The sequence below is a fragment of the Electrophorus electricus genome, chromosome 2 (assembly GCF_041902795.1).
Source record: "Electrophorus electricus isolate QZ-2024a chromosome 2, ASM4190279v1, whole genome shotgun sequence".
In the NCBI taxonomy this organism is placed as follows: Eukaryota; Metazoa; Chordata; class Actinopteri; order Gymnotiformes; family Gymnotidae; genus Electrophorus; species Electrophorus electricus.
Window position 1 is genome coordinate 945,001 of NC_137498.1, and position 21,009 is coordinate 966,009.

General features: G+C 41.4%; 2 protein-coding genes across 4 annotated transcripts; one reads left to right on the top strand and one right to left on the bottom strand.

Annotated features, from left to right (window-relative positions):
* Positions 1 to 5,220: 5,220 nt before the first annotated feature.
* htr1e (5-hydroxytryptamine receptor 1E) lies at positions 5,221 to 7,783 on the top strand. Its single transcript, XM_027018990.3, has 2 exons — positions 5,221 to 5,963; positions 6,495 to 7,783. The coding sequence occupies exons 1-2, from the start codon at positions 5,271 to 5,273 to the stop codon at positions 7,053 to 7,055; spliced, it is 1,254 nt and encodes a 417-aa protein (XP_026874791.2). The 5' UTR covers positions 5,221 to 5,270; the 3' UTR covers positions 7,056 to 7,783.
* Positions 7,784 to 11,630: 3,847 nt separating this feature from the next.
* LOC113582936 (tripartite motif-containing protein 16-like) lies at positions 11,631 to 19,038 on the bottom strand. 3 transcript variants are annotated; one of them, XM_035528994.2, is made up of 8 exons: positions 18,914 to 19,038; positions 17,597 to 17,765; positions 16,358 to 16,952; positions 16,028 to 16,123; positions 15,583 to 15,816; positions 15,269 to 15,428; positions 14,172 to 14,228; positions 11,631 to 13,970 (listed from the first exon to the last, which is right to left on the bottom strand). In XM_035528994.2, exons 2-8 carry the CDS (start codon positions 17,683 to 17,685, stop codon positions 13,441 to 13,443), a joined length of 1,761 nt encoding a protein of 586 aa, XP_035384887.1. In that variant the 5' UTR covers positions 17,686 to 17,765; positions 18,914 to 19,038; the 3' UTR covers positions 11,631 to 13,440. The 3 variants fall into 3 exon arrangements, with proteins under 3 accessions (XP_035384887.1, XP_081551127.1, XP_035384885.1); XM_081695001.1 differs by having other exon boundaries at positions 11,631 to 14,228; positions 16,841 to 16,952; XM_035528992.2 differs by having other exon boundaries at positions 11,631 to 14,228.
* Between the last annotated feature and the right edge of the window lie 1,971 nt (positions 19,039 to 21,009).

Sequence of the window (21,009 nt, forward strand, 5' to 3'; positions counted from 1 at the left end):
TTGGACTCTACACGAGTGTACAGCGCTTGGTTTTGGGTCTCCATGGGGAACCGAGACCAAATAACGATAAGGTTATCAAACCAATGGGAGGGCACCGGTCTGCTGTCCTGATGCCAGGCAAGGGCGAAGCTTATCCCTCCTGTTGATCTGGTGTCGCGCATCTGGGGAAAAAAAACACCTTCTGTCTCCAGATCAGCTCAGTGTAACAGGACACATTCAGAACTGGAGCAGGAATTGGTGACAACCAACATTATAGGCAGTCTAGAAAAAGATGAATTGATACAAAAATAATATATCAATAAATTATTTTAAAGGCATGGTGTGTTCAGAAGTGACAGGTGTATTCAGTCAAATTCAGGACAGCAACATGCTGACTGGTTAGATAAACACTGTTTTAATCTGTCTCACTTTGACTCGCTCTGTCTCAGTCCATCTCACTCTTTCTCCACTTCACTCTGCCTCTCTCGTGACAGTTAACCTTGTCTGCAAGGCTCTTAACAAGCTACTGTCTTTTCATCTACCTGTCTGAACAGGCACCAGTCATGACCCATAAATCAACAATGGCAAAATGTTATTTACCGGAGAAGAAGAGAACAGAATCAATGCTGGTTTGTTTAAGCCTCAAGGACAGAGACACTAGATTTATCCACCTCAGGCGACCTCGACAACAAGCTTTTTGAGAAGTTTTTAAAATAGCTTTGTTTATTTTATCTGCTTTTTATAGTTTTCCTCAGTGATCTGTTATTTTTTTGCACTACTGCCAACAGCACTATTGCCCTGTGTTAACCATGTGTTAACCCTGTGTTAACACTACTGCCCTGTGTTAACTATGTGTTAGCCCTGTGTTAACACTACTGCCCTGTGTTAACTGTGTTAGCCCTGTGTTAACACTACTGCCCTGTGTTAACCATGTGTTAGCCCTGTGTTAACACTACTGCCCTGTGTTAACCATGTGTTAGCCCTGTGTTAACACTACTGCCCTGTGTTAACCATGTGTTAGCCCTGTGTTTACACTACTGCCCTGTGTTAACTATGTGTTAGCCCTGTGTTAACACTACTGCCCTGTGTTAACCATGTGTTAGCCCTGTGTTAACACTACTGCCCTGTGTTAACCATGTGTTAGCCCTGTGTTAACACTACTGCCCTGTGTTAACCATGTGTTAGCCCTGTGTTAACACTACTGCCCTGTGTTAACTATGTGTGAGCCCTGTGTTAACACTACTGCCCTGTGTTAACTATGTTTTAGCCCTGTGTTAACACTACTGCCATGTGAACCATGTGTTAGCCCTGTGTTAACACTACTGCCCTGTGTTAACCATGTCTAAGTCCTGTCTTAGGACTACTGCCCCGTGTTAACACTACTGCCCTGTGTTAACTATGTGTTAGCCCTGTGTTAGCCATGTGTTAGCACTAGTGCCCTGTGTTAACCATATGTTAACTCTGTGTTAACACTACTGCCCTGTGTTAACCGTGTGTTAGCCCTGTGTTAGCACTACTGCGCTGTGTTAATCATGTGCTGTTCTCTCTTTACGAGGAGTGGTGTTTGCTCAGTGCTGTTCTCTCTTTATGAGGAGTGGTGTTTGCTCAGTGTTGTTCTCTCTTTATGAGGTGTCTTTTAAAATCCTTTTTCCTGAGGCTGTTAATCTTTCTGCATATTTCATCACATTTGTTGGTTCCCACTTTGCAAACTCCACACCAAGGTACAAAGCACTTCAGACAGACACAGGATGATTTCCCACAAAGCTCTCATTGGCTGCTTGCCATGCTGAATCTGCTAATTGCTACAATTATCCCACAGAAATAATGGCTCCCGCCCACGGCCGACGGGCTGTCAGCGTAGCCAGGGTCAGACCAGCCCTCCGTGGTCACTCGCATTCCAACGGCATGCGAGTCCATCCGTCCGTTCCCAGTGCTCAGTGGAAAACAGCTAAAGAGCTGCAATGCGATGGTGAATGGTGAGGAGAAATGATGCAGCACGACGGTGTTTCTGGTCAGACTGAGCTTGGCTCCGCCTTCTCCAAGAGCTAAACCTCATTAGAATCACTCGATTATGTGAACAGATTAAAGACTAATATGGATATGTGGATAACTGGATATGTGTGATTCAACAGAATTAACTTGAAGAGAGGATTTGTTTCGTGGGTTTACCATGATTCTTCATGCGTGACATCTTACTGGGAAACTAAGACTCTATCTCTCTCTGCATTACCTCATTGGTGAATTCAGTCATGCGTTTGGAATCTAACCTTGAAGCGCACATGTTTCTTCTCATTCTCCAACACAGCCAAATGAAAAACATGATAAAATGGTTTTCCACGTGCGTATTAGTGTCATGCCTGAACAAAGGTGTTTCCAAGGAGTTTAAGTTCATTTTGTTGGATTTGGTGTGTCTGTGCGCTACACTCTCACAGTCCACTTCACCATTTTGGCACAAGATTTGCACAAATTTTGTCTCAGGATTTCTCTTTCTCTCTCTCTCTCTCTCTCTCTCTCTCTCTCTCTCTCTCTCTCTCTCTCTCTCTCTCTCTCAGTCTCTCAGTCTCTCTCTCTCTCGCTCTCTCTTTCTCTCTGTCTCTCTCTTGCTCTCTCTCTTTCTCTCTGTATTTTTTACTTTTCTTTTACTCTTTTTCTGTCTCAGCTTTCCTTCTTTGACTGTTACTATGACGACATGGAATCAGGATGTGTGGTGTCTTCTGTCCTTTCAACCCCAGAACTGGAGATGCTTGTGTCACCCATACATTTGTGTCTCTTTCTAAACCCTAAACCCTAACCCTAACCCTAAACCCTAACCCTAACCCTAACTCTATCCCTAACCCTAAACCCTAACCCTAACTCTATCCCTAACACAACCCTAAACCCTAACCATAACACAACCCTAACCCTAACCCTAATCCTAACTCTATCCCTAACCCTAACCCTAACCCTAACCCTAAACCCTAACCCTAATCCTAACTCTATCCCTAACCCTAACCCTAATCCTAACCCTAACCCTAACCCTAACCCTAACCCTAAACCCTAACCCTAATCCTAACTCTATCCCTAACCCTAAACCCTAACCCTAACTCTATCCCTAACACAACCCTAAACCCTAAACCCTAACCCTAACACAACCCTAAACCCTAACCATAATCCTAACTCTATCCTTAACACAAACCTAACACAACCCTAAACCCTAACCCTATATCCCAACTAACCCTAACCCTACTCCTAACTCTATCCTTAACAAAACCCTAAACTCTAACCCTAACTAACCCTAATCTGAACTCTATCCCTAACAACCGTAAATCCTAACCCTAATCCTAACCCTAACCTAACCTAACCTAACCCTAACTAACCCTAATCTTAATCCTAATCCTAACACTAGCCCTCCAGAAGGGGCTCTGAGGTCCCATAAACCCTACTGGGGATCCTGTACAAGTGTCCAAGTGCCATCTGACAGCTGCCCTCTAGTGGACAGAACTCTGTTCAATAGTCCTAATAGTAAAGTCCTTTCATTCAGGTGTTCAATCTCTACTTTATCTCTGTGTGCATTTAGCCATCCTGTTTACCTTGTTAACTGTGGTTTCTGCACTTTTATTCTTTTCAAAATAAATATATTATCATTTTTATGTGGCCCAGCCAGGTGGCAGGAGTTAGCAGGTCTGGTAATCATGTTCATGTAGCTGTACCTGAGTGATACACACAGATACACATGAACTAGCAGTGCTAGTGATGGCAGCTTCAACCACTTATAGAACCAAGATGCAAGAGACCAACACACAGTTTAGATTAAACGTCTACTTTCTGTTCTTCCATTCAGGTAAGAAAGCGCCTGCTTCACTGTGACGTGTGGGTCGTAGTGGTGGATGTGATGCTCTGAGACCACACACCCAGGACCAGGTTCCCCTCACACACTGGCAGACAGAATAGAGACTGCTTCAGTACAAAACATTTAAATATGGCAAAACCAGATTAGATCATTAGATTAGATTATTGGATGTGTATCCTGGAGACAAGTGCCATATTATCTTCCTTCTCTTATCTGTAATAGGTCTCTCTCTCACACACACACACACACACACACACACACACACACACACACACACACACACACACTTTTTTCTCTCTCTCACTACTTATTCTGCTCTTTATGGTGCTCTTTATGGTTTATATTGTTGCTTTTGTAGTGTTTGTTGTCACCCAGAGGAGGACGGGCCCCCCCGTGAGTCTTGGTTCCTCTCAAGGTTTCTTCCTCATGCTCTAGGGAGTTTTTCCTTGCCACTGATGCCCTTAGATGGTTCACTGTGTGTGTCAATTCAAATTTATTTATCTACTCATTTTTACAACAGCTGTTGTCACAAAGCAGCTTTACAAATGTCCAAGTCCAAACCCCCAGTGAGCGAGCTGAGGTCGACAGTGGTGAGGAAAAACTCCCTAGAGCACGAGGAAGAAACCTGGAGAGGAACCAAGACTCAGAAGGGCGGGCTGTCCTCCCGAAGGCCGTTTGTGTGCGTGTGGGGACAGGGGATAGCTCTCTTCATCTGGACGCTACAGTTAAAGTCAACAAAAGTAAATAGTTACAGAGCAAAAGAATGAATAATTTCATAAGTTAAAACTGTCAAAGTGATGTTTTAAAACAGAATGAGGTATGCAGTGTGAGTGATGAGTATGAGTGTAAATGTCAGCTGTGCCTGATCGTATCTGGACTGCGTCTTCATGAAGGTTCGTCTTCTGTCGTCCCTTGTTAAGGCTGGAATACAGCAATTATGCATGAATTATGTATTAATTATGCATTAATTATGAACCACCACCTCAGCTGTTCAATAAATTAATTAGAGACTTTTCATCATGATGGTAGAAAAAAACAGTATTACATTAAGAAATGATAAATGCTTCAGAGATGGAATTATCTGCCAGGGTGCTGAGATCATTTAACCTGATAATCTTTTCTTGTTAAAAATAATGTGGAACATGAATAAAAGAAGTCATACGACCCCAAAATAAATCCCCAAAGCATTAGCTTTCAAGATACTGAAATGACTAAAAAACACCACAATGAAACACCACAATAAAACAACCACAATAAAACACCACAATGAAACACCGCAATAAAAACACCACAATAAAACTCCTCAATAAAGCTCCAGATGGATCCGTTTGTTTCCAGGCAGTTCTGTCTGTTTAATTCTGTGTGAATTAAGGTTGCAATCAGCTGTGTGAATTAAAGTTTAGATCAGCTGTGTGAATTAAAGTTGAGATCAGCAGTGTGAATTAAAGTTGAGATCAGCTGTATGATCGGTTCTGTGTGTCCCGCTGACCCCACTGCAGGACTGCCGCGAGGCCTGCTGGATCACCCAGGCAGACTGGACCCGTCCTGCCCACCGAGAGTGATACAACTCGGAGCAGAGATGGAGCGATACCTCAGTGAAAGTTCTGGAGCTCCACCTTTACCTAACAGCACCAACACCACCTCCGCTCCAGGGGCAGCAGTGCCTGTCACCATGGTTACAGAGCGTCTCGCGGTGGTGACGGTGTTGGTGTTGCTGACATTGCTGACAGCCATCGTCAACGCCGCTGTCATCACTGCCATCTGCACCACCAAGAAGCTCCACCTTCCTGCCAACTACCTCATCTGCTCATTGGCTGTTACGGACTTCCTGGTTGCGATACTGGTGATGCCACTGAGCATCCTTTACATTGCCATGGAGACGTGGTGCCTGGGCCGGGTGGTGTGTGAGGTGTGGCTGAGCGTGGACATGACCTGCTGCACCTGTTCCATCCTCCACCTGTGTGTGATCGCGCTGGACCGCTACTGGGCCATCACCAAGGCCATTGAGTATGCGCGCAAGAGGACCGCCCGCCGCGCCGCTGCCATGGTAACCAGTGTGTGGCTCATCTCCATCTTCATCTCCATGCCCCCACTGTTCTGGCGTCACCGTGGCGACAGGGGCAGGGCCAGCGTGTGTATCATTGAGCACGATCAGGTCTGTATGAAATGAGAAATGTGTAGGCATGGTCTGAGGACAGTGTCTGTGGGCGTGGTCTGAAGACAGCGTCTAGGGGCGTGGTCTGACAGTCTGCAAAGTATGTATTGTCTAATAAAGCAAGTAATGTTCTGACAGCAGTAGTGTGTCCCTGCATGCCCTCTACCTATTCAGGCATTCATAAGTGTGTGTGTGTGTGTGTGTGTGTGTGTGTGTGTGTGTGTGTGTGTGTGTGTGTGTGTGTGTGTGTGTGTGTGTGTGTGAATGTGAAGGTATGTCTCATTTCTCGCCCACGCCTCGTCCCAGTATGTGACTATTGGGTTTGTGTCTGGAGCCAGTGTGTGGACCTACAGCTGTGATGTCTAAGATCACTAAGACCATTCTGGCGCCCCCTTTGGCAACATGCTGCCATGTCTACATCTCTACGATCTCTGCAGCAGGGCCCCTAGTGTTACTGACGGTTCATCGGGTGATGTTGAGGTGCTCCAGAGCGCCCCCTGTGTCTCAGACTCACACTGTGGTGTTTTCCAGGTGGGCTACAGCATCTACAGCACGTTCGGGGCCTTCTACATCCCCATGACGCTCATCCTTGTCCTGTACTCGCGCATCTACAGCGCCGCCAAGACGCTCTACCAGAAACGCGGCTCCTCGCGGCACCTGAGCCGCAGCACGGACAGCCAGAACTCGATCAACCACTGCCGGGTCACGCACGCCTTCTGCCTGTCTGACCTCTCCACCTCCGACCCCACCATGGAGTTGGACCACCTCAATGCGGCTGCCCACGTGGTGTCCCCGGAGAAGGACGGCGACGCTGGCACCGATGAGCGCGACCAGATCTGCAGCTCGCGGGAGAGGAAGGCAGCCCGTATCCTCGGCCTCATCCTCGGGGCCTTCATTGCCTGCTGGCTGCCCTTCTTCATCAAAGAGCTGCTGACGGGTCTGAAGCTGCTTCAGCCATCGCCACGGGTGTCCGACCTGCTGACCTGGCTGGGGTACGTCAACTCCCTCATCAACCCACTCCTCTACACCAGCTTCAACGAGGACTTCAAACAAGCCTTCCGGAGACTTCTGAAGCGCAAGGAGCACACGTAGACACGGGCATGAGAACATGGAGAACTCTGTTTAACACAGACAGGTCTAATGACTTTACTATGCATCTGTAACTCATCAGACTGACACTATGATGCAGTCTCACCACAGCGATGGTGGGAAGCCCCAAAGCTTTTGTCGTGAGGTTCTCTGTTATAACCTCAGTTATCTGTTATAACCCCAGTTGTCTGTCTTATAACCCAAGTTCTCTGTTCTAACCCCAGTTCTCTGTGTTATAACCCAAGTTCTCTGTTCTAACCCCAGTTCTCTGTGTTATAACCCAAGTTCTCTGTCTTATAACCCCCAGTCAGGATCTGTAATCCATTCTTCTGACACTGAAGTCCCAGTACAACCACCCCTCTACAACACTGTGGTCACTACATTATATACTTCATGTTAACTTTGCTCGGTGTCATACTCAGCTTACACTCAAGGGAGAGCTGTTCTAGCATTCAACCTGACCTCTGCATTTCTGTAGTCACACATCACTGACAGATGTAGAGAAACTTCATTTTAACGGACTTCTGTTGCCATGATAACACTGACCATGTTACTATATGATAATTGAGATATGTTGGTTTTTTTTCTTAAAGAAATAAAGTCAAATTCAAGTCTACTTCCATGTATTAGTAGACAAACTGGTTTCTGTGGAATATATTTGATGGGTTGGAAATTACAGACGTGATGCTCTATTAGATGGAATGTGAATAAAGGAATTTGGCCAACACTGATATGATGTATAACCTCTGTGTGTGACCACACCTGTGCGTGACCACACCTGTGTGTGACCAGACCTTGTGTGTGACCACACCTGTGTGTGACCACACCGATGAAAGAACCAAAGAGGCCATTAAAAGTTGCCATGCTAGTGTGTGTGTGGGTGTGTGTGTGTGTTTGTGTGTGTGTGTGTGTGTTGTGAAGAGCGTTACCACTCTTGACAAGTGCTTCCCATCACCTCTGTGGTCTGGAGATGTTCAGTGACCAAACACACCCACCTTTTACATTTACATTATTTACGGCATTTAGCAGACGCTCTTATCCAGACTTACAAAAGTGCTTTGTCATTTACCAATGGAAAACCTCCTAACCAGCACAGCAGGTTAGAGTCCAAGACACCAGTGATCTAGAATACTGTAGAAATACAGGGAATTAGTGCAGATATCTAGAAGTACAAAATACATAAGGTCTATCTTAAACAATAATAAGTGCAATAAACAATATGTGCAATGATAAGTGCAATAAACAATAAGTGCTAGAGTTTTAGCGGTGATGGTTTGGTTGGTTTAGTCATCGTAAAGTACGTTGGGTCTACAGCTTCTAGTCTCTGGCTCTAGGTAGAGCCAGTAGAGGTGTGTGTGTGTGTGTGTGTGTGTGTGTGTGTGTGTGTGTGTGTGTGTGTGTGTGTGTGTGTGTGTGTGTGTGTGTATTAAGAGTTGTGGACCTCTGTCTTAAATGTTCTGTTTCTCTGGAAACTGTGTACTTCACTATAAAAATCTCTCTCTATCTATCTATCTATCTATCTATCTATCTATCTATCTATCTATCTATCTATCTATCTATCTATCTATATATATATCCTGTTTTATGTGATTACTTAATTAAAGTACTTAATTAAAGTAGCAGTTTCTAGGGACATTTTATGTTATTATTATCATTATTATTATTATTATTATTATTATTATTATTATTATTATTATTATTATTATTATGTGCACTTGCGCTATGAATCTCTTTACTCTGCCACGCATGTACATTTTCTGACAGGACAATAGTCATTCTGCATGATCTCCCAGCCTTGTCCACCCGTGTCCTTGACTGGTTAGAACATGTGACTTAAAGATGCAAACGTTTGGATGTACATTGTGATGTGTGACCACAGAACACGTACTTACAGGTGCACAGTTTCTCTTCAGTGTAAATGTCAGAAGTAAAGATATTTTGATGAGTCATCCTCTCAGTCTATTGGTCTGTAAGCATCAAAGAGTAAGTTTGCTCATATAACCCATACAATTTTGACAAATATATTGATTCACAGGGAGTTTTCTGTAGAGTTGATTCTGTCTTATTCCTAGACTTTTATTTTGAAGGACCTTACTAAATCTACATGAATTAAAAAAAATAATCATGGGTACAAATTGTCAGCATTATTATATACATTTGGAAAATACATTTATGTGTACAAACGAATTTGCATTTTCAGGTTAACATATTGTGAAGGCAAGAATTCCCAAAATTATTGCAGGACTTTTATTTTGAATTCCCAGGATGCCCATCAGCTCACTTTTATTAGTTCAATTATGTTTAATTAATGCTTATTGTGTTAGCTAGCTAATTAGTTTAATTAACTCAAATTCTGTTTAATATTTAATATTTGTTGTAGATTTTGTTTGCTTATGTTCACAAGAGGTTTTTAGTCATGTTCCTTTTTGATTTAGCGCTTAGATTTACCCTCTTTGTATGTGTGTGTTTGTGTGTGTGTGTGTGTTGTTGTTGTTGTGTTTGTTAAGAGAGTGTGTTCTTTGTGTGTGTGGTTGTTGTTGTTGTTATTGTGTTTGTTAAGAGAGTGTGTTCTTTGAAAACTCTTCACTGAAGCACCTTGATGTCAGAAGTGGGATTCAGCAGTGTGTGTGCAGGAGGAGTCAGTACTGGAACTTCCTGAATGACAGAAGAGCACGTGGAGCTCACCACACTGGATAAGATAGAGAGGAACAGTCAAGGGTTACAGTCCAGGGATACATAGTCCAAGGTTACACAGTCCAGGGATACATAGTCCAAGGTTACACAGTCCAGGGTTATATAGTCCAGGGTTACACAGTACAGGGATGCATAGTCCTGGGTTACACAGTCCAGGGTTACACAGTGGACGAGGTCTTAGAAGAGACAACCTGCCGAGCGGCTCCCAAGTGCCTGTAGAGTGACTGGTGTGCTGGTGCATGAAGAAGGGACGCCATGCCAACCAACGCCAGGCCAACCAGCACCATGCCAACCAGCACCATGCCAATCAGCTCCATGCCAACCAGTGCCATGCCAGGGTGGTAACATAATAAAAGTGTTAACGGTAAAAAGAGACAGATTAATAACATAAAACATAAGGGAGTACTAAGATTCTGTGTCCTTTCAGAATAATTTGTGGACAGAGCTTCAGCAAAGGATCCTGGGTAAGCTTTGGTGGACCTAAGGGTAAGATATATGACCTCTCCCCAAGGCTCAGGACCGTATAGAAAAATCTTCTTTAGAAAAAGGTTAAGAGAAGTCTTCTCTTGGAATGTGGTGGTAATGGGTTCCAACTGGTGTGGGAGTTGAATATCAGTATGTATATGATGACTAATGTATGGATGGATCTAATGGTGGTGAACGCAAACACTAGTATGTAAAAAGGTGAATACAGGTGCCTCAGCAATGCTTGTTAACGTTAACCTGCAGGAAAGGACAGGACCAGCTATTCTCTTCTACTAATTGTGAAGTCTGCATTTTTATGTTTGAATGTTTAACTTTAAAACCCGCTGAATGGGGATTTAGGAACGACACTCCCCTACAGATTTGTGTCTGGAGTAACATCACTGAATGAAGTGACAGGGCTTCTGACTCCTCCTGGCAGAGATTAAGACTTCAGACAGCCATTCTGCTGTCTTTGGATTTCAGTATTTAATCCACAGCTCCAGTTCTGTGTTCTTCATCCAGAGAAGATCCTCCAAGATAATCACCTCACCTTTACTTACTTCTGTTTGAGTTTGACCCATTTGGAGAATAACTCCGTCAGGTGGACGTACAGTTCATGAGGTGTTTCTCCAGGATGAATTTCCAGTGAACATCCAGTTCATGAGGTGTTTCTCCTGGATGAATCTCCAGTACACAACACCTCTGGCACTATGTTTCCTGAATTCTTTCAGATTTGGCCAAAGCGGCAGCCTTGTCTCATTCAGAGATTAAAGAGCTCCAAGACAAAGTAAAGTACAATATAAACAGCTCCATATAAACCCCCTAGTAACATAAATATATCCTAGTAACATTTATACAGGACACCAGCACTTCATACAAGTCCATCAAAAGATGACAGCTGTCCCTTTTATAACTGTCCCCAGTTAGAGGGCTCCACCTCCAAAAAGTGTCAATCACCTCTAGTCCCACCCCTCAGTCACCTCATTACACTCAGAACTGTGACATGTTTCAGGAACAAAGCAAGTTGCAAGTGATTATAACAAAGAGCAGATTTTAATAAAAACCCCAAAACAGGAAGAAACAAACAAAACATGCTAGTAATGACAACAGCAACAAACACAGACAAGTGACAGACAGCTGTAGTAGCTGAAGTGTAAAGCACTGAACATGGTCACCTGTGGGTCTTGAATAGGAGTTAGTGAGATGAGGGACAGGTGCAGGTGATTACTAATAAACAGGTGATTGTGAATAGGGGAGTGGTTATGAAGTGTGATTTGTGGTTCTTTGGTGATTGATGACTGGGGCGTGACAATAATAATACATTGTTGTTAATTACCAGTAGAACACAGGACAGCAGTGTGGAACTTCTGTCTACTGTCTGGTGGAATAAATGGGCAAAAAATAAAATCAAACACTGGATGAACTTTGCAACATTTATTTCAGAGTAACTCACCCAACAAGACTTTTATGCTTTAAAGTTTACAGATTCAAATGATTACATGAAAAAAAATGAGTAAATGGATCAAAAATAAATATAATTTAATTAGTTCTTCAGGAGTTGACCATCCCTGTTAATTCTTTTCCAAATATGTAAAAGGGGAGGAATGCTTATGTGTCCTAACAAATAAAGCCCTTCTGTTACAAACTGAGGAAACTAACAACTCCCACAAAGTAAATGAAGCTTTTACTGAGACTTTAACCCATTCAAGCCCAAACCAGATGCGTATGAGGTTTCTTGAGCCCTTTGCTAATGCAGATTAAGACCCTGATACTGCTGGTTTATCTACTACAGGAGCTTCATACAGTACACTGAAATTCATCTGGTTACTAGGACTTCTGCTTTATATAGATGGAGAAGAGAAAAGAACTCCAGTATTCAATATTAAAGTAATATATTCACACTTTATGTTGCAGAGAATAGTATATGATAATCATATCATAATAAATATGTAATCATATAATGATATGTAAATAATAATCATGCAAGTGAATCATGTAATCATGTATTAAAATAGTTACATAAAATGACTTAAAATGAATCAGATGTGATGTAGGGTCATGCAGTCATGCCCAATATTATATAAATACAGTTTCAATCAGACGGAAACTTCTGAGACATCAAGAATATAGTTTGATTCAATAGAGGTTTATGTTCCTCATCACTGGCCTGCTGATTATACCTGTATTCAACTACACCTGTCTATTTAAGCCTGCCTATTTGTTCCTGTCTTAGTGCAGTACTGCCACCACTCTTAGTGAATGGTGAGTGGTTTATTCCACTGCCTGTTTGTTGTAGTGACCCTGTTTTGTTGTTCTGGGATTTCTTTGCTAATGCAGACTAAGACTCTGACACTGCTGGTTTATCTACTACAGGACCTTCATACAGTACACTGACATTCATCTGGTTAATTGGACTTTTGGTTTCTACAGATGGAGAGAAGAGAATTCACTGATTAAAATATAACACGTAAACAATCTGATACAATTTTACAGTAGAAAATACAGAAATCCAATTTATCCCAGATACATGTTTCTATGTTTAATGGGGCCCTGTGTAGATATGACATGGGCTCATGTATTGTGAGGAATTTATTTCAGAGATAATCCACAATATGATTTATGATCTAATCATCACAAAAAAGCTGATTTCACTTCTTTGAACTTCAGAAACACTTTGCTGGCACAGCTTATGAAAGACCTCTGTTGAAATGTCTTGTTTCTCTGCAAACCTCTGATTATTTTAAGACTCATGAAGCAAAATGTATCCTGAAATTATGTAGGAATCAAGTTACATGTACATGTTTATTACTATAAAAAAGTGACAGTAATTGACCAAAATAAACTCATGGGCCTCTTTCTGTGTTTTCTTATTGTGCCCAACAGTGAAACTAATGATTCCTAACCAACAGTGAAACTAAAGAGTCCTAACCAATATCAGAGAGACTGAGCTGGATAAATGAACAATATCATGTAGGACCAGTGTTACAGTGTGCATAGATTTCTCATCTTCCCATGACTGACCATAATGTAGCACAGACACATTATTAAGGATCACATAATCTCACACATGATCCATCACTAACAAAGAAGCAATGACCCATTCTGAACTAGCATAGAGGGGCTAAGTGAATATGGTGTGAAAGACTATTGTATGTACAGTAGATACAGACTAAAACTGATTTGACTCCTAATTAAATCAACTTAATTAGAATAGTAAAATATCAAAACATTATTTTGTATCACATAACCTCACAGTTGAGCCTCCATAGACCCCAAACCCAGCATAGAGAGGCTGAGTGAATGTGGTGTGGATTGTGTGTAGGAGGGTCATTGTGTCAGAGACTCTGTAGAAGGACAGAGTTCCTGCACTGTGATCCACATACACTCCTATTCTGGAGGACGGTGGGTCTGGGATCTCAGTATTAATGTTGTTGTGCCAGAAAGTGAGAGTAGAAGAACATGCCAGACTCCAGGACTGAGTGTTGTAGCCAAACCCACACTCATTACCCTGTCCTTTCCTGGTGATATCTTTATATGAGACTGATATGTACACTCCCCATCTCCCATTGTTCCACTCAACCTCCCAGTAACAGCGTCCACACACACTCTCCTTACACAACACCTGATCCCAGTAGTCAAATCTCTCTGGATGTTCAGAGTATGGCTGGACTTTCACACTGTTTGTCACCACTCTGTTCTTCTCAGACAGAATGAGGTAACGATGTGCTGTGTTGGGATCCAGAGTCAGCTGACAGAAATCTGAAAAAGAGCATTTTAGGTTTAATTCACAAAATATATTAATGTAAATAAAAATAAAATTATCTGTGCTTGTTACAGTTCTCATACATTTCCATGTTGAATAGTTAATGATTACAAAATGTCTGTTACCATGGTAGCAATGGCAATTTAATTCTGAAATCAGCATGTTTCTCTTTCTGTGTGTGTGTGTGTGTGTGTTACATTTCAAGAAATCTTCTCTGGTCTTTGGCTCTGATGGTAAAATCTGAACTGCTGCAGCTGTGGAGAAACAAAATGTCCAACAGAATGAATGAATGAATGAATGAATGAGGCCCAAATGAGGCCCATCCAGAACCTGATCAGACTAACAGTGGGATTATATGTGGATTATTTATTTAAAAACAAAACATTCCTGAATCTTACTGTGAATAACGGACTTTGGCAAAGTTCAGTCAGTTTATTCAGGAAGATTATTTGTCTTCATTTGTGTCTCAGTTATTCTCTCTTCTTTCTCTCACCCCCCCCCCCCCACCATGTGTGTTTGTGGTGTGTGTGTGTGTGTGTGTATGAAACCAAATATTTCACCAATAGGCTTTTTATACCATTCACAAGTATAAAAAACAAAATGAAATAAATGTTATTTTCACATAGTAATTAAACATTTTGGAATACAACTAACTGTGTCTGTAACCTATTTAAGGCCAGTCATGAAATGAATAAAATACTCGCTACACACACACACACACACACACACACACACTCACACACACACACATACATACAGACACACACACACTCACTCACACACACACACACACACACACACACACACACACACACACACACACACACACATCTTCTTTCTCTCTCCTCTGTTTGTTTCTATATATGGGTGAGGTTTAATGTTTTTGTTGTTGTTTATTTAATATAAGAATCACTTTCAAACCATTATCACACAAATGTGTGTGATTAGAGCTGCCAGATTATATTTTATAGATTACAGATTATGGCTGTTTCACCTGCTTGACGTGACAATCCCCATCACATCACCCTCTCTCCTTCAGGGGGTGATGGTCTCTGTCACCACACTGCCTTCCCCATTGAGGAGAGCACACCTCCACTACACCCCTTCCATGAGTCCTCCACACTCCAGCCCTTCATCATCCAGGGTCACGCCCCTGTCCCTCACCAGGGTTCACACACTGGGCATTATACCATCCCCCTAACAGCAGAGGGTGGGTTCTTAACCATGAACACACTCCTGATGGTCTCTACAGCACCATCCCACTTCTGACACCACATTCTGTTGCTCCTCTTACCACATGGAGAGATTTTGCTGAATTCCTCTTTACAGAATGTCTCTATTCGCTCCTTCAGATCAGAGAGAGATTTCTTCACTCCATCAAATGAGGGATGTTGATGAACAGAGATGCTGTATGACTCCACAGATCCAGAAGAGACACAGAGAGATGGGAAACTCTACAGAGAACAACATCGTGGACATGAATGAATGAATTAATACAGTATATAATTTCAAGCATTTTTAATGCATTTTTAATAAACTTTTGTGAAGAGTCATTATTTAAACTTGATGAGAAGCAGGTTCCTCTGTAGCTGAGACAGAGTTTGTTACCTGGAGGAAATGGATGTGATCCTCTGTGTGGGAGAGCTGCTCCAGCTCAGCATCTCTCCTCTTAAGATCAGCAATCTCCTGCTCCAGTTGATCCAGGAGTCCTTCAACTCGACTCAGTTCAGTCTTCTCCTGATCTCTGATCAGCTGTCTCACCTCACAGCGCTTTTTCTCAATGGAGCGGATCAGCTCAGTAAAGATCCTCTCACTGTCCTCCACTGCTGCCTGTGCAGAGCGCTGTTAGGAGACACACAGACAAGATGGAGGTCCATTTAAAGCTGAACTATCATCCACTCTTTCACTGTGACCCTGGATGACTTACAGTGCACATTGTGGTTGTGTAGGATCCCAAAGTGTCCAAACACTGGTATCCTCACTGGCTCACTGGTGGAGAGGCCTGACTGAGCTCTGAAATAGCTGCTCCAGCAGCTCTCTGCTCAGTACTCACCTTAAGAGTGTCCACAGCCTGCTTCAGCTCCTGGACCTTCTTCTCTTTCTCCTGGATTCTCTGCTGGTGTTTCCTCTGCTCCTCCTGTAGCTCAGACTGGGGGTGAATACAGTATGTTCAGATGGTTGGAAATGATGAGCTGTGACGTTGAACATTAATATCATCTAAGCAGATAAAGTTTACTTTTATTCCACAGAGATTAGAGACTGTCATGTGTTAAACATCAAAATGGGTGTTGGCTGTTCTCATGTTCACTGACTGATCCATCCTGTTTATTACGAATGTTTAGTAACGACCATAAACTGGTTCTACAAGATTTCTTGTTCTCACCTGTTTCTTATTTCTTTCTGCTGCAACTGACACTGTATTGTGACCTTTGTGTTCATACATCATACACAAATTACAGATGAAACTTTGATCAGTATGACAGAAGATCTCATTCAGTTTATCATGTTGAGAGCAAATCTTCTCTTGTAGTCTTGTGGAGGCTTTAACCAGTGCGTGTTTCTTAAAGGCAGGAGACTGATAGTGAGGTCTGATATGAGTTTCACAGAAGGAGGCCAGACACACCAAACAGGACTTGATGGCTTTGTGTTTTCTCCCAGTGCAGGAATCACACTCTACATCTCCAGGTCCAGCGTAACAGTGAACAGGTGAAGCAGCTCGGAGTTCTGTCTTCTTCAGTGTCTCCAACACTTCAGCCAGCATGTAGTTTCTACATAGAACAGGTCTTGGAGTGAAAGTCTCTCTGCACTGAGGGCAGCTGTAGACTCCCCTCTGATGATCCTTATCCCAGCATTTATTAATACACACCATACAGAAACTGTGTCCACAGGGAATAGCCACTGGATCCTTCAGTAGATCCAGACAGACTGGACATCTGAACTGGTCCTGATCTTCTGAAACTCTGGCCTCTGCCATTTTCCTGCACAGAGAACAATATCATTCCTTCTTTAGTTTTCCACTGGAGGTTTGTGGGTAATGTAGTTTTCTAAGGGAAGCTTCTACCAGCAGTTAGCACTTGTACAAACTGCATGCAGCTGTGTGTGAAGGGTGTGCTGAGGACACTGATGGACAGACAAAAGACACCAGACACGTGTGTTTAAAACAGCTGTGAGACTCCTGCTTTAATACCCAGCATGTTCTAACACCCTCCTGCTATAACACTCTTTTACTGTTCTTCCATTAGAACACAGATCCACACTGAATAACACTGGATGATCAGATCATTAAACTGGCAGTAAATGTCCTCAGTGAAGGTCCTCCCTACTTCACTGAGTTCCCTTCATATCCATCGTTAGGCAGATGGGGTCCCTGCTAACAGGAGGGTAAAGCTTCCATTATTTATCTGCATAAGAGTAATCTGTATCTTTGTTATATTCATTTGATTTTTTTTTTTCTGCTATTTACAGTGGTTATTGAGGTTTGGTATAAACACCCTCTGTAGTACTGTTTTAAATGGTTAATTTCATATTAAGATGTTCTGTAAACAATCAGACATTTTTCTAAATTTCTAAATAAATTTTCCTGCTTTGATTCCAGTCTTTCGCTTTCTCAGTGGATGTCTACCTGTTAATCATCAATTCCGTGAACTTCTCAGCAGAGAGATTTGGACGTCCTCCTTCGATGCTGTGATAATCTCTGTACATCTCTGCCATGATACAGTCTAGATGGATGATGTTCAGAACGGAGCCCTCAGACAGAACCAACTGGACTTCACCAACCTACAAAAAGTAAACTAATAGACAAACTCGATTTTAAGACCAAACTGTTACTGTCATAATTCCTGATTAACTCCTGCAGCAGACTGAACAGATTAAGTCAGAAAGAATCTCTCAGTATATTATCACACAAATGCCCTGATGGCCCCTTTGACAGGACATGATGGCCAGAAACCTCAGATATTTTTACATGTTTTAAGTCTTTATGTGTTTAATTTCTATGCACTTCTAACTGACATTTCTCCTGTTGAACAGAATAGGAAGACACTGTCCTGCATCTTTAATAAAGAAAAATAACTAATTAGAAGCTTTCTGAATGAAAATATTGAAATATATGAAATATATGTTATATGAAAATATTTAATAATCTAATTTATATATTTATATATATAATATACTGTATCTCATTAATTTGATCATTAGTTAAACATTCTTTGTTCTCAGAAATGAATGCCTAAATATGACAGATTCAGATGACATTGCTTAATACATTTTAACTACAGTTCTGTTTTATAGTGCTTCTTACAACAGAAACTACCACAAAACAGCTTTTTACCACAAACGAGTCTCCCACCAATCATTCTGTTTCTCTGAGAACAAATGTAACTTTAAAGTACAATATTAGTGCCTTCCTTAGCTAACACAAGTAGTCTACTCAAGTAGCACAAGTAGTCAAGTAGTCTGTGCTCCATATAATCTGTAAATATGAGGTTTATCTGAAAGATTCCGTGAAACAAAGATGACTAATGTTACAATATTGGTACAGTCATCTTAACCGTGTCGCTTACACCTCGGTTCAAGTAAAGCAGCGTCGTTGATGTGGCTGTTCAGTGAGAGCCTGATATAGTCCTGATAGTAAAACACTTTACAGCGACTTCTCACGTTCAGAGATTTAATAACGTACGCTGTACAAATATGATTAAAATTTCATTAGACGGGCTGCCGTGTTTGTCTCTTCAGGAGGGGGAACTCCCCGCGTTTAGGACTCTTTAAGGTAAAAGTTCGTGTTTTATGAGGAAATAAAGGCCATCAATTTGCTACTAGTAAACTATGACACCTAAAGTTAAGACAGGCAAAAGTACTCGTGCTAAAACAATTACTAAAGCCTAATTTACAACCATAATGTATAATCGTATTCGTTTATGTCATAAAAATGTAAACTTACCTAAGCAAAGTCTGAGAGCAAGCAGGTATTCTGCGTGTTTTGAGAGCGAGAGCGCTTCTATCGCTTTCGTTCTCATATGACAATATCTCTCAGTGACCAGTAGAGGGAGACATCGAGGCACTCTGGATAACAGCTTTTACTCTGGTACGTTTACATGAACATCATAATATAACAATTTCATTACATTACAGCTATTACTAATGAAAGTGTTTTACTTTTTATGAATATTTTGTTACTGAGTACAACATTTCGAAACCCAGACCAGAGGAACTAAAGTGGACTGATGAATTAGCTTTAATTATAAATTAAAAACACACATGTAGTTTAACTAAATCAAAAGACATAAAAATGCACGTATACAGTAGACCTAGGTCAAGGTGTAAGGCAGGACTGAACATATGTGCAATGTATAAACATGATCAGCAGTAAATACAAGAAACAATATTTAATTTCATTACACTTAAAAGTTATTAAATTACTTGTCATATTAAGTTTATTTTATTCAAAAATATTCAATTTAATATTTTATTCCTCTCCCCTCCACACTCCCCTCATTAGAACTGCAGGAGGCATTGAAGGTTCGGTGCTTTTTCAATGCTACAGTGTAGCAAACGATTCGATTCTGTAAAATTCGATGCTTTCAGTACTCAATATAACCTCGGGAACCGAATCAGTATTCTGGATATGTGAATCAAACTGCGCGTGCTAATTTGACTCGGACGGGTGACACTCCAGCTGTCGCGAGCAGCGAGAAGGCGGGAAGCTCGCTAGCTAGCTAGCATGGCTACAACAACAATGAAAGACGGTCTCAAGGAGCCAAGTGTGGCCACATTTAGCCTGCATCACTGATGAAGACGGCCAGACAACGGATACAACAAAATCTCTACGAAAAAGGTGTTATAAATCTCTCCACTGCAAAACAGGCAACACCAGCTACTTGACTAAATATTTCACCAAGAAGAATCCTGACCTATACAAAGATGAAAAGACGACAGATTAGCAAAGATAAAGACTACGACATCTTAGCCAAGATAAATACTATGACAGGTTACCCAAAATAAATGTTATGACAGATTAGCCAAGATAAAGATAAAGACTACGGGGAACTTTCTTAAGTGATGAGTGAAATGTTCCGTTGAGAGTTTTAACTATTTTTGAGATGAGCTAATAACTCGTCTTGCCATATGAGCGTATTATGCTCACGTGTTCGTGTTTCCGTCAAAAATTGGTTGTCAAGCATGTAGCCTGTTGTAAAATTTCATGTGGTCAAATTTTAAATGGTAAAATATTGGTGTTTAAAATGGAGTATTGTGTGTAAATCTTAACCTCAAATTATGAATGTTCTTCTTACTCTTTATTTTTGTTGTTAAGAAATCAAATTAATCTAGTCAGGCTACCAAACAGACACAACATTTGACAAAGACTAAGAAGCCTAAATAGAGCAATCAAAGGAGAATGATACTGATAGAAGTCCATATAGACACACTTGTTTTCATAGATTAGAACCTTAAACAATCAATTAAACTCCCTAATGTAATTGCAACAACAGTTGGTATTTGTTATGAAGTAATTTTAGATGCTTTATTTATTAAGATTCCATTTAAAAATTGGCAGTCACATTTTTCTGCTCTTAATCTAATAGAAATTTTACCTTCAGACAGTGAAAGGATGGTTTTTGGGGGGGTGGGGAGTTATGGCACGGTGTTTTTTCTGAGTGTGTTCCTGACGCATGGTGTCCTCCGTCCCTCCTCTCTGGGTGTGTCCCTGTGAGCCTGTCTCCTGCTGTCCCTCCTCTTTAGGCATGTCCCTGTTTTAATGGAGTCAAATGGACTCCTCCCAGTCAAACAGTCAACTTCACAAATTACAGGTCCAATAGAAAATGAAAATGAAAGATAAGGAACATTATAATAAACTACTTCACATTTATGAGGAACACCAGCTATTTGTTTTTTATTCGTGAAAGCAAACTAAAAATATTTTTATGAAATATGCACAAAATCCCACTGTTTGTGTTATGCTTAATATTATATTCAGATTCAGCTCCACCCTGAGTAAAACTTGACAACCACCACACAAGTCTGTGTTTTGTTCAGTAG

What these genes read in the sequence shown, in the direction of transcription:
- LOC113582936 (XM_035528992.2), bottom strand. Translation starts at nt 17,685, where the DNA reads ATGGCAGAGATGTACAGAGATTATCACAGCATCGAAGGAGGACGTCCA. An exon ending in AGGCTGTGGACACTCTTAAG is followed by an intron (nt 15,817 to 16,027) that starts GTGAGTACTGAG and finishes GTCTCCTAACAG; the next exon opens with CGCTCTGCACAGGCAGCAGT. An exon ending in ATCACATCCATTTCCTCCAG is followed by an intron (nt 15,429 to 15,582) that starts GTAACAAACTCT and finishes TGTTCTCTGTAG; the next exon opens with AGTTTCCCATCTCTCTGTGT.
- htr1e (XM_027018990.3), top strand. Translation starts at nt 5,271, where the DNA reads ATGATCGGTTCTGTGTGTCCCGCTGACCCCACTGCAGGACTGCCGCGA. An exon ending in GTATCATTGAGCACGATCAG is followed by an intron (nt 5,964 to 6,494) that starts GTCTGTATGAAA and finishes GGTGTTTTCCAG; the next exon opens with GTGGGCTACAGCATCTACAG.